The sequence below is a fragment of the Condylostylus longicornis genome, unplaced genomic scaffold (genome assembly GCF_029603195.1).
Source record: "Condylostylus longicornis isolate FDR11 unplaced genomic scaffold, ASM2960319v2 ptg000194l, whole genome shotgun sequence".
Classification (NCBI taxonomy): Eukaryota; Metazoa; Arthropoda; class Insecta; order Diptera; family Dolichopodidae; genus Condylostylus; species Condylostylus longicornis.
Window position 1 is genome coordinate 1,058,283 of NW_026578162.1, and position 14,963 is coordinate 1,073,245.

Sequence of the window (14,963 nt, forward strand, 5' to 3'; positions counted from 1 at the left end):
TGTCAATTTTTTGCAGAAATGGATCGATAAATTTTGCACACTTTTAATTTGATTTAGATATTTTTGAAGCATCTTTGAACATTCGAAATTACAAATAGAATGCAATATATGCATGTATACAAATTAAAGATTGCAAAAAAACAAAACCTAAACGTCTATAAATATATAAAATATTATATCTTTTTTGATATCTGCAAGTCCTTTCTCATACATACATTCACACATATATAGAAGTACATTAGTAATCATTTAACTCTAATACAAATAGATATATTTACATAGAAAGATGTATCCCTATACCTACACGTTTGTACCTATAATTTTATACATACATACGTTATATACATAAATATTTGTAAATTTATTTTGTAAAAAATTGTGGGATTTTTGCTTGATTGTTTAGAAGCATATGTATATGTGTATGTATCTACAAACAAAGGAACAAATTAAAAGTTTAATTTTCCATGGAATTTATTTTAACTTGTCGAGAAAAAAGAAAAAGAAAAAAAAATTAAAAAAAAAAATATTAAAGTGAATGCAAAGAATTTTTGCTAACAATACAAAATGTTTAAGTTCCGCCGTAACACCGGATCTATTCCTCAAAATGTTTAAATATACACAAGTCGACATGTGTGGAAAGTTACATAATAGCATTTTTATATATACAATTGCATATAGTCATTTAAATATATATATATATATATATATATATATATATATATATATATATATATATGTATATATATCTACATTCTTAATCTGTACCTTTGTTTATGCGTTTGTTTTATTTTACTCATAGCTATCATTTTATAAAATTGCTATAGGTATATTTACAGTATGCAAGAATAATATCGTTAAAAAACGTATTATAGCCTGAAGTTATTTTGTGTAAAAATTGCCACCCTAATATGCGTACTTATACATACATGGGGGAGAGAAAAATAGCCTTTAAGAATTTTTAGTATTCTTTTTGTTTAAACCAAATTAAATTTCATTTGAATATTTGACGTTGCAGAGCATTGAAATACCTACCTAAATTTCCTTTATTTTGCCTTTTTGTTTTGTTTTTTTTTGTGTTTAATAAAAATATATATAAAAATAAATGTTAACATAAATTTTCATAATAGAAATAATTTTATAAATTTCTTAATTTTCCTACTGATATTATTACTATTATAATTATTATTATATTATTATTATTATTATTATTATTATTATTATTATTATTATTATTATTATTAATATTATTATTATTATTGTTATTATTATTTTTTTAATATTATTATTATTATTGTTATTACAAATATTATTATTATATCTTTAAGCAGTACTTTTGTCTTATGAAGAGTACTTCCTTAGCGTCACTTGCTGTACAATGCATATGTATATATGTATATAGCGAAATATGTTACGATTATATTAAATTATACAATTTTCATTTATTTTTATACATATAACATTATTAAAAGTTAAATTGTGTTCGTCATTATCCTTAGACTTTGCACTACACAATTACGAGCAAAAATGAAAACGGAGATTTCTTTGAATGAAATAACCATTTAATTAAAAATAACTTTATTACGTGTGTATATGTATAAATAAGATATTATAAAATATACTTTCATGTGATCGTGGTTATGTTAACACATATATACAGGGTGATTCAGAAAGGTATACAACAACATATACCATTGGTTGGAGGATCGAAAATGGGTAAAAATTTTGCTCCGGGCTAGGTGGGAAATGTCAATGGTTTTCGCGTTACAGGGATTTTAACGGAATTTTTACTTATCCTAGTTTTTTTGATTATAACTTCGGTGCTGAAAAAGATAGGAACTTCAAACAAACATTTTCTGAAAGGCCTAGTAAAGGGCTTGAAAAAGACATGCTGCTTAATTCTTATTTTATGTACCTGCGCAATACCAAGCATTCGAACTTTAGGTAAAATCAAATTTTTCCTTTGTTTTATATTTTCAGTTTTTCTAACTAGATAATTTCGTAAATGTTTTGAAACCTTGAAAATCTTTTTTATAGAATTTTGTCCAGCCGTTTAAGCTTTAATTTAAGTCGTCAAGCATTAAAAAATTTTATATGGCACAAACGATATAGCATAAAAACCAAAAATATTGTCAGCCACAAATTCAATTAAAATTCAAGTAGATCTGCTTAATTCAAGCAGATATTGCTAAAATTAAATTCAATTTAATACCAATTCCTTTATCAAAAAATTTTGAAAAAATACGAATTCTTATCCAAAAATTTTACAAATTTCTCAAAACGAAGACCAAATTTTCTTATAAAATTCACCTAATTCGGCAAAAATTTATGTTTTTCTTCTATCAAATCCATTTGTATTCAATCGCATATTTGAAATTATTTTCTTACATGGAAGACCTCTTTAGTTGCATCGTCGTACATTAATTTTAGTTTTCGAAATTTTGTTAAAAATTTATTAATTCCCTTAAATTATTTATTAATTATTTATTAGTTTAATAATGTCAAATATATATCATTTACAAACTCCATTTTGTGAAAAAATTAAATTTTCCTATTACAAAAAAAAAATTTCTATTAGAATAAATGTCAACATTTGTATGGCATGTCCTTAAAAATTTGCTCCAGCTGGATAATTTTAATAACTTCAGATGCTAAATGGTGTCTAGATTTCGAAAATTATTTTTTCAAATTTTTAAATTGCACCCAATGTGACAAAAAAGCATTTAAAATTTTCAAACCATATAGGTACCATTTCTTATAAAAACTGGCAAAAATAAAAAACCTATCAATTTTTTTTGCCAAGAAAAGTTTCGAAAAACTTTTTTGTTTACTAGGTTTTTTTTTGTTTTTCCTAAAACAAAATTCTGATTTTTTCTTTTCAATTAAAAAGTTTGTATAAAATTTCAATTTTATTTTTATTTGTTCATTTCGATAAAAACATTAAAATGTGTATTTTTTATCAAAATAACGGTTTTCAAAAATGTCAACTGTGTTTTTTCGAGTGACTCTTGTCATCAAAAATTAATGAAAATTGATAATTACAACGCTTAAAATCTTTGCCTTTAAGGGTCTTTAAAATATTGACATAGAAATGTTTTTTGTGCTATATCTTCTATACCATAAAAAATTAAGCATCTGGGCAAAATTCTATAAAAAAATTTCAAGGTGTCAGAAAATACCTTACGAAGTTATCTGGTTAGAAATAACTGACAAAAAAAAGTGAAAAATTTTATTTTTCCTAAAGTTCGAAATGCTTGATATTGCTCAGGTACATAAAATACAGAATCGAGCAATCTGTCTATTTTAAGTCCTTTACTAGGCATTCCATAAGCTGATTGTTTGAAGCTCCTATATTTTTTCGGAATGGAAGTTATAATCAAAAAAACTTGGACAAATAAAAATTTCGTGGAATTCGTTGAAATTCCTGTAACTCCGAATCCCTTGAGATTTTCCACGTAGTCCGTAGCAAAAGTTTTACCCATTTTCGATCCTCTAACCAATGGTATATGCGGTTGTATACCTTTTGTGAATCACCCTGTATATAACTGTATTTATCCAAAATTATTCCGAAATTTGGATGTTATTCTATAATTAAAATTAGGAAATAATGCAGTTTAAATAAATTAATACCTACACAGTATATATACATATGTATATATGAATGTATGTTTTTGAGAATTAAATTTTATATTTTTTATACACTAAAATAGAACAAAACTAACAAAAACCTTAGATATTAAAATTAATTAAATTTATATGAATAAACATACATATAATACATATTAACAACTTAAAACTAAATTTGTAATTTTAATGTTCGTTGGAGTTTAAAAAAATTTTTATATCTCTTACAAGGGGAAAAGCTCATACCCTTATTCAATGTATTTGACTTTATTTAATTAAAGTATGTTAAAATAAATTTTTAAACCCTGCACAATCTTGAAGGGAATCGTCTCCGGTATAGACTTGTATATATATTCCTGCTCAGCGTAAAATTCGCGTTTATTTAGATATCTCCGTGCGCACGGTAAATCAAAAACGAATAATGCAATCGACACCAAACTTTTACAAGTTGTTTCTTTTGTGCCAGCGACGGGTGCTACAGTAATTAGATAAATTCTGACAACGGGTTTGGGTCAACTCAAAGAAATTTTTTCTAAATATTTTAACAATTATTAGAGATATTAATATCAAATTTTCTAAGTATGCCCAATTACGTTTTACATTTATTCTGAAAATTTTAATGAAATGGCTGCACTGGTTCGGGTATCTGCCATAGAACTCCGAAAACTAATTTTAAATATTTGAAAAAACAATAAAACAATATTTGAAAAAACAAACAAGATTTATGAAACTTGGCAGTAGCGTGCTAAATTTCAGTTAAGATAAAACTCTGAAGTTTTGGTGGAATGGTTTGACAGATTCGTGTGGCTGCAATAAAACTCCACAAGCTAATTTAAAATATTCAAAAAATAATAGAGTTAGATTCATGGAAATTGGCTGTCGGGTGTCCAGTTATAAGTCACATATATCCTTGAAGTTTTGGGGGGATGAGCTGACTGGTCCCGGTAGCTGCCATACAACTCCAAAAGAAAATTTCAAATATTCGGAAAAATATTAAAGCTAGATTCATGAAAATTGGAAGTCATGTGTCCAATTATAGGTCAGACATAATATTTCTATATTTCTATTTAGTGGTTTGATAGATTCGTATATTTGCTCTTTAACAATGACAACTAATTCTAGATATTTCAAAAACAAAGTGTTATACAGTCGATTTATACCGACTGAAACGTTTTTACTTGTTCCAAGTTTTAATAAAGAAGACTAGGAAGCTAGTGAAAATTTGGTTAAATCTCAAATTGTTACAAATTAAAGATGTCATTATATCAAAGGACCAAATTTTATTAACAAATTATGGAGTTATTCCATAACTTCTTGGGTTAGTGTTTATTGGAATATAACATATTTTTTTATATTATGTTTTCGAGTTTCATTAGTTCATCGTACATACAGTTCCATACGGATTGGTTAACTAGTATAGTTCATAATTTAAATATCATTGAAAATTATATTGGAAAATAATCAAGTTTATGTGTTTGCTGTTTTGTTTTTTATTCTTAAAAGCGATTTGAATGGTTAGATTTTGTACAGATTTCTCTAAAATGTTTGTAAAATAATTTTTAATTAAAAAAAAGAAGATTTTTATACTTCAAGAGTTCATTTATTTTTTAGGTTCTTTTCGTTCTTTTTTCTTCGTAAGCCCAGTTTGAAATTATATAATTTATTCTGCTTATTTTAATAAAGACGTAACAATAAATCTTGAATATTTCATGCTTTTTATAAAATGTAACAAAAGTTATTATATCAATTTCATAAAATTACGATACCCAAACATATAAGTTTTCTTCAACAAAAAAACACAAGCAGAAAAATTAGAAAATATAAAACACATTTACATTGTATTAAAATTTACGAGATCCATTTCCAAAACCAGATTGAATAACATGAAAGAAAACAAACCAAAGAAAAACTAAATTTATTGTTGTTAAAAAAAAGCAAAACTTTATATACATACATAATTCTTAAATTTAAACAGGGTTTCAAAATGTATTCGTTTCTTTTTTAATTCTCTCCTCATAGACTTATCGTTTCTTAAGATTTTTTTGTTTTAGAGTTGGAAAGGCTTGTTTCATATGACGAGTAAAAGAGTAAAAAAAAATAAAACAGTATTACCAAATTTTAAAAATTAAAAAGAAAACTAAAGGAAACCATATAAAGAAAATGTAATAAATACATAAGTACTTGTACTGTAAAGCGAGTTTGGTTATGAAAAATCGGTTGATTAAAATTAAGGAACAAAAATAAAAACAATATTTTATAGAAAATTTCAATTAGAATCTATCGGAAAAAAAACAAGAAAAATTAAATTTTTAACATTTAAATCAAATTTTCTAAACCGTTATTTCTATTATTTAACATAATATTTAATAATTTGTATGAAACAGTGATATTATAATACTATCGTAATTAAGAAGTTTCAAAACAAAAAAAAGATTCTTCCGCAGGTTTCTGAAGAAGGAAGTTTCACGGCATTTTAATTAAAAAAAAAGTCAATTCGTATGGTTTTTAAAAATTTTTAAAATTATTACTTATAATAAAATATTTGATGTGATCAGCACATATCCGACCGCAATGTGTATTGCCTTGTTAAGTGAAAGTATTACAGACGATTATAAAAATGCCTGTTAAATACTTCTTTCCAATTTTTAGGGCATTAGTAAGCTTATAGTTAACATACCTAGAAAAATGTAAATGTGGCTCTTAGTAAGTTTCGCTTTGTGCTACCCGAATTTCCTGAAATGCTCGCTAGTTAGTTTTGGTAACAACCAGAGATCAAATATCAAATTTCAAGAAATTCTATCAATTCGTTCCGTAGATATGGTAAATAAAGTTGGGTCAAACCAATGGTTTGTATTGTAGCACTTTTCCCTTCAGCAAGTGAAAATTCTGCTTTTAAATACAGTCTATGTATACCTATCAAACTATTAAAATTATTTTCATTCATATACAAAACTATTTCTAGAATTGCATATATTTAGGATGACGCATATATGCAGTGTTTGAAATAAAGCAAAAATTAATATAAAAAGGGGTTAACATAATGCTCGATTTTAAGGTTTAATTATGTGAGTTAAGAAAAATAATTATATTTTTTAATTTCATGGAATTTACCGTTAGGTTTTTGTGTTTATAGAAATTTGAAAAAGCTTGCGGTTTCGGAAATATAAGGTGTCAAAAATTCAAATTTTACAAATTTCAAGAGGCCATAACTTGAGAGGGGAAGGAGATGGAAAAAAATTTTCTTCTAACGAAATGAACTATTTGTTAATGTCTAAAAGCCCATAAAATTTCAAGCTTCTACAGGCTGGGGTCTAGAAAATAAACGACATCAAAAATTTGGAAAAAACGGACTTTAGATAACGGTAAATTTGAGCGGCCATTTTGTTTTTCTAAAGTTAACCTTTAGTATACCCCGCTAGGGGAAGTAAGCCACTGCCTTTCTGCGTTTGCAAAATTTGAAAAATCCTTATGGTTTCATTGCACTAAATAGTTAAAGAATGGCATTTTTAGAGTTTTGGGGGGGTATAACTTCTAAAGGGGGGGAGATAGGTAAAAATTTTGTTCCACGAAAATAAGTTTCTAGTAAAAATCTATGTACGTACAAAATTTCAGCTTTCTATCTTCAAGGGTGTAGAAGTTTTGTAAACAGACACACGGACGGACGGACGGACGGACGGACGGACGGACGGACGGACGGACGGACGGACAGACGGACGGACGGACGGACAGAGTGAAACTAATAAGCACTTTTTTTTCAAAAATTTTTTGGAAAAGTGCTAAAAATGTAAAATTGGCCCTCAGATCAGTTTCAGAGGCCTGATCTTTTCAAAAAATTTATATGTTCATTCTTTTAATACGAAGGATTTAATTTTTACATTTCAATGAAATCGGTTGATTATTTCTCTTTATATACGCAAAATTGTATGTTTGGTCCGTAGCAAACGTCCAGTTTGCCTGATTTCTTCGAAAAGTTTCGCGGACGGTCGAGCGAAGCTTATATATAAAATTTTAAGTAAATCTGTTGAATATTTCCTTCATAATGATCAAAAATGTAAAACAGTCCCGCTAAAAAAGCGGTTCCCGAGGTTTGATAAATCCCAAAAGTTGATCAATCCGTGCCATAGTCGAAATAAAGTTACATATAAAATTTCATCAAAATCGGTTCAGCCGAACTTGAGATATACGTGTGCACACACAGACAGACGGACCGCTGACCGACAGACCGACAGGTTGCTTAAAATAGGTTATTTAAACATCCCTACCATGGAAACTCGATATGCAAAATTTGTTAATAAAAACACAATGCGGTTGGTAAAAATATATACATAATGCTAAACATCGACGGAATTTTCTCTTTTTTGAATGCCATTTTATATTATATTTAGAAATGCAGAATTTCTTTACTTATGCTTTTGCTGGTTTCGAATTGTAGAAACAGTTAGGTGTAAACTTTAGTCCAGAAAACGAAAACATGTTCGTAAATATTAAAGTATAATTTTGGTCTAAAATATTGAAGTATAATTGTTTGAACTTTGTAAATAGAAAAAAAAGCTTCTCGAAGTTCAATAAATTTATTTTTTTACAAAATAAAAAACAAAACACGTTCTAAATTGCGTAACTTGAACAGACTGACTTCCAATTGTTTTTTTTTAGAAATAATGAAACTAAAATGTTTGCATGTAAACATTTTGTTGTTTAAATCAAAGCAGCTCAGTCATAGACGCGGTGGGATATTCTCACCTTTAACTGAAAATAGGAAAACAAAAAAGAACGTGTAAGACCAAAATAGATAGAGTACATTGCTCATGTGTCAATACACAATGTAAAAACATACATAGTACATACTTATTTATATAAAATATACAAGTACAGTGTATAAAAGAAAGGATACAAAAATTTTACTTTTTACTATTATGTTATTATTATTTTTTTTACGTTCTTAATACATGAATGTAACAACATAAAAAATTATCTTTATGAGGTGAAAGTCTTTCTTATTAGTCAAATAGCTAGTCCACCACTGATCCCAGAAAACCAAGAGTGTGAAAGCAGAAAAGGCTAAAATGTATTACCTTATCTTTTGTCTCACATCAAAATGTAAGACCATGTAATTAGGGAAAGATCAGTATACATTTCAATTCTTTACTGTATGTTTTCATCTTACAATTTGGAAAATTTATCTGTTTTAAATCGTAATAAACGGAATACAGGTTTGAAATAATTAATTTTGTGTGGGCAGTAAATTTTGGTTTTCGATTTATATTATCTCAAATTTTTTATTTATAAAAAGATGACTATGTAGTACGTCAGTATTAGATTTTTAGTAACATGATTATAAATACATAGACATAGACATACAATATAATATGCATGCACACAGATCGATATATATATGAAAATAACAACACACACACACACAACTAGACACTTCATTTTAAGTTGAAAAATTTTTAGTATGGTAACTAAAATTTCTTTTAATATTTTTATTTAAAGGCTGATCTTTAAGTTTAAGATTCACTTAGACATCAACAAACACATATAAGATGATTTGATTCGGGATTTTTAAATATTAATTGACCATTATCACTAGTGATTATTAAAATCAGCTACATACATACAACAATTTTATAAATTCTAATAGCAAACTACTATAAAGAGCATTAGCACATTTTAAGAGGAAATAAAACAAATCAACACGTTAGGCTACCTCATTTTCTGGCCGTGTAGAAGTGGATAATAAAATAAAATATATAAAATCATCTAGCTCCCAACTAAAAGTAAGTAAAAACTTGTTAGCAAAATAGTTTTAAAAATTTATTTTCTTTTGGCAATGTTGAAAAAATATAAAAAAATGTCAAAAAAAGGTCGCATATTCGTTTTTTTATTCTTTTGGTTGTTTGCAAAACTTCTACACAGCTCAAGAAAGAATTATAAAATTTTAGAAAAAAGACCTTAGTAAAAGCATTATTCCTTTGGAATAAAATGTTTCATATTGTTCAAGTTACAAGTTGTACTTTAAAGTAGCCTTATTCCTAAACTGGTTCCCCGATTTTTCTGTTCTGTCATTAAAATTATTAAATAAATTGAAAGGAAATGATCACGTAATATTTCTCTCAATTTTGTGCTGTTACATTTTAATGTAACAGTCTCAATCAATGTTTTGCTTATAAGACCTCATAATTAATTACTTTTCTTGGACATATGATGATTATTAAGATTAATCAAAATTTATTTTTTTTTTGTCATTTTTAAGCTTTCAATTCAATTATTATTTTATCAGTTTCGAAATTATTTTTAAATGAATTTATTTCATGAAAGATACGATGCAGGTGATTGCAATTTTATAACCAATAATTATAAAATTGTAATTGATTATTAAATAGCAATATATTTTCTAACATATTTAACTATATGTATTTACTCAAAATGTGTCATTCAGGACATTATAAAAGTAAATATAATTAAATTTACAATTTTTAAAAATAAATATCAAACTTACCATTAAAGTCACCACAAACTACTCTTTCAAAAGGACTACCCATCCAATCTGAAATTAAAACAAAAACAATATATTATATCTACTCATAAATCAATTGGATAATATCAGTATCACATTTTTAATTTAAATTAGGATTGTATGAAAAATGAAAATATTTCATGTTAAATATATTTAATATTTGTAATAAATAGTAACATGTGCGTACGTATATATAAAATAAATTATATAGTTGAAAAGTATGGCATAAAAAGAAAAATGTAATGTGAACGTTTAGTTTTCCAAATCTGTTCGTTATACTTTGAAATATGAGCTACTGACGCCAACTGACCTCAGTCAGCAGTTCATTTTTCGACGTGATTGGTATCAATTTTTGTAAGTTTACGCTTTAAAACTTATATGTAACTAGGAAGCACAGTAAAAAAGTTGAAACTTCTACTCGACATTTTTAAATATTATTTATTAATTAAGAACAAATTTTTCTTAGTCAAAAAAAAAAACTTACATTGAGAAGTAAAAATATTATTTCTTAAAAAAAAACTGGAGAAAACTCATAAGAATGTACAAAAACTCTAAAGGTATTAGATAAGTTCTCTCAAAAATTATTTGCTTACGGAATTTGTGCACCTGCATTATGTATATTCCAATCAGTGTAGAATGTTCGACGCCTATGTCATTTGTTAATATTCAAAATCACACTTATTTGTGATTGTTCAAAAATATTTCAACAGCACAAAACTTCGAACATTGTTGTGTGAAAAATAAATAATTTTTTTTTCAAACATTTTAATAAAATTTGTCTTTCCAAAACATTTTTATCTACCATTAAAGTTTTTTATGATCTGACGGAAACGATTAATTTTTAATGGAATTGCAATGAAAATTATTTTGTTTACTTAATTTTAATGTTATTTTTTAAAATTACATATATTATTACATTGTATCATATTTTTTGGTAACAGAAAAAACAGTTATAGTTACATACATAGGTAAAATGTTTAAATAATTTTAAAGAATGAAACACACATGAAATATAAACAAATAGATTGCTTGTTTTTTGTTCTTATTGTGTGTCGTAGAGTATTTATTTATGTATAATTAAAACAAACTTTTGTAAATTTAAATTATTTTAGAATATTTATTTTCTCGTATATTTCGGAATTTCAAAAATTGGTGTTGAGAAACATGTTTGTACAGTGGTGTTTATTGGATTTAGTTTATATATGTATAACTTGAAATTTCATAATTTGATTTAAGAAATTTAATTTTACTTCAATTAAAATATTAGTTGAAGCAGGATTACTTTCAGGTAAAAAGATAACTTCAAAAATATATTCATAATAAACATAAAGTTATATAAAATATAAAATTTTGTAATTTTTGACGACTGTAATGAGCTAACTAATAGTGCAGTGGTTATTGTACTGGTCCTTTAACTGAAGGGTCTCAGATTCAAAGCCCAGGTCTCTATAAAAATTATATTCAATATTATATAGCTTTCACATTACATATAAAAATAAAAAATTAATATTAACTAATTGCCATATTTCAATAATATTCAATGAAAAAAAAATACCAGCAAAATAAAACAATAAATATCAATAACATTAAATATTTCATATAAAAACTACGGTGGGCTTGTCACTCACCTAATAAACTCAATCACGTAAGAAACTGGCTCATGGTCACCTAAAATATCGCGCACCAGCCCTATGCTCCTCCAAGAAGCGAAGTAGGATAAAAAAACATAATTTCCTACCGAACAAGTATTGAAGTCGATTCTAATTATCGAAATTCTAATTAAACTAGTTTATTAAAAAAAAAGCCCTATCATATAGGAAAACTATAAACTTTAAATCTACGGAAAATTGTTGAAACAAATTGTTAACTACCATAAGAAAAGAGTTTGTCAACCTTTATAACATTATATGGTCTACTGTCACATCATTTCCGATGTTCGATATATTGTTAACTAATTTTGTTTTTGCCATTGTTTCAAAACGGCTTATAATATTTTTTATTTTTTTTACCGTATGAAATACAATAAGAGAAATTTACGAAGACACCAAATTCTGTATATCAAATTGTCGGTGGAAACAAATTATGATGATAGGAAATAAGAAAATTTATATATGAGTTTACTTTGGGTATGTCACGAATTGATTCACTTTTAAGATATATCAAGCCTCGGGAACTGAACATTTTGAGCTTTTGGAAGAAATCAGACGTTAGTATTTAGATTTTTACAGTTGGCCAAATTTAAACCTTTCATCCATTTAAAGATAAATAATTAACCGATATGAAATGTAATATTTAAATTCAGAGTGTTAAAACCATGAACTAAATTTTTTTGGTAGTATCCAAAATCAAAAACCGAACTGGGGCCCGACTTTACATTCTTTATCATACCTAAGAAATTAACTGGCGCCATTTCTTGATATTTATTATTTAAGTGCTACCGAAACTGACTAGTGAAATTTTTACGAAATTCAAATTACATAAAATAAAACTATATTGGGAATCCAATTTACATCTAGGTATATTAACTAAAAACTTACTAGCGTTTTTAAAATTAAAAAGAATCTTTTAAAGGGCATTTTATTAATCTTGCGCAATATTTTAAACCTGCGGGCAGTTGTATGCTGAATTTTTATTCAAATGAAATTTTATCTTAAAAATCATCCAAATATAACACAAACTTAATTGTTATGATATAATTAATTGCAAAATTAAATATTTTATAACTTATTTAAAAAAAATTCTTTAAATTATTTTTTTCTTTTTGAAATTTGAGAGGTATTTTTCTCCTGTTAATTTCGTATCAAACAATAAATAACATTGTGCACATGTATTTGAGTTTTTGCGTTAATTTGTGCTATTTTCAGTCTCAATCATGTACTTTTCTGTATATCTGTGATATTTTCCTTTCTTTTCTTTTCATTTTCTATTAATGCGAAATTTTGAAATTTTCTGTTTTATATGTATGAAAATTCTGTAAACAGGTAAATGCACTGCGTACAGGTGGACATATTATATATGTATGTGAATATCACCAAAACTCACATTGGTCAAATTTTTTTTCTAAATCCTTGAACATTTTATCAAAACAAAAGGAATACCTACAAGTTTTATAATATATATACTATATATATATATTATATTATTATATTTGTTATAAATCTCGTTTTATAATATTAATTTAAGTTTTTGTAAAATGTTTGATCTGAACATAAATAAATAAATAAATATAAAAATTATAAATGTAATAACTTTTACGAGTTTAAGTCATTAATTTAGTGGATTTCAGTCTAATTTGTCTCTAATCAAATGGATATTACTGTCGCTTTATCAATTTAAAATGAAATGTCCCTTTATGTTTAACATAATAAAATGCTCTTTTTAACATCCCATTTTCTACGAAATCCTAAGTGAATCACATAAAACGAATTTTTTCGGTATTCATGATATTAATTTTGTATTTAATGCAATTTTGTTAATATTTTCAATTTTATATGCCCGAACTAATTAAAATTTTCAACAAATTTTATAATTGCATTTATGTACATCTTATAGTTTACTATTTAAATGTTTTAAATATAGTGATGATGAAGTATATAATGCATATAGTATATGACGCATTAATGCATATACTTGTAACAATTATTTTAAAAAAATATTAATAAGTCAATTCAGAATTTGTTAGCCACGCATTAATTATTTCAAATTATTTAACTTGCACCATTCCGTCGGTTGAATGAAGTATAAACAAAATGTATGACTTTGATCAATATCAAACAAATGAGTGACTATGATCAGATTTAGTATAAACAAAATATATGACTTCATGGATCTGGCTAAGTTTTTATGCATATTGAATCCACATTAAAGGTTTTAATATTTTCCACTTCAAATTTGTATTCAACAAGAGGAATATCATCAATATATTTTTTATTAAAATGTTTCTCATAGACTTTCAATAGTTTAAACTGTAGTTTTAAAAAAACTACCATCACAAAGATATTTCAATTTATTTATTAAAAAAACGAAAAGCATTCATAATGTTTTATTACCAGAATACGAAATGCGTTATTTACAAATTTTTAATTCATATTTTACGTATCCAATAGTTTAAAAATGTTTGTAATGAATTTAAATTTATGTGAAAGGTATATTTTGCTTAAGGAAAAATTTCGATCACTTTTTTCAGCAGTAATGAAAGCAACCAGAAGCTGCAAAAAAGGCAAGAGCAAGTTGTAAAACAAAAACTAAAGTTTTATTTTATATAAAACTACATTCTGATTTTTCAAAAGTGAAACAAGTTGCGTTTTATTACTTTGCTCCTTTTTATCCTCGGCCTCAGTTCTTTCTGTAAAATACTATATATGATTTTCAAGCTCATTTTGTTTACCTAACAATAACAAAAACTTGTGCGAAATTTCAATACCACTTTTATAGTTTCTAAGATATAGTCAAATAAATTTTGAAGTTATTTTGAAGTAAATGCAGCTATTCGAACCAGTACCATGATCATAACCAATTTAAGTAGGGTTCTGGTATTTACTATAATAAGTCATTAGTGAAAACTTGGTGAACTTAGTTCAATTGGTTTTTGTTAAATCATTAGGACGGACTGACTCATTGACTGGCAGACTGGCAGACGGACAAACGAACAGACAAGCTAAATCGACTCAGAACTAGACGCTCATCAAAAACATATACTCGAGTCTATGTCTCAGACAATTATTTCTTAGAGTTACAAACGGTAAGGCAAATTTAATATACCCTTCGAACATACGTTCGTACGGGTACAAATATAGAAGTTATACAAGTTCAGAAAGCAAAATTT

At 26.1% G+C, this 14,963-nt stretch overlaps 1 protein-coding gene across 1 annotated transcript in view; it reads right to left on the reverse strand.

Moving 5' to 3' along the window:
• Positions 1-14,963, reverse strand: part of LOC129616385 (homeobox protein abdominal-A) — a 78,531-nt gene that overhangs the window by 51,003 nt on the left and 12,565 nt on the right. Inside the window, exon 3 of the mRNA XM_055532008.1 lies at positions 10,121-10,168. Coding sequence (XP_055387983.1) covers positions 10,121-10,168 — 48 coding nt within the window. The remainder of the gene's footprint in view (positions 1-10,120; positions 10,169-14,963) is intronic.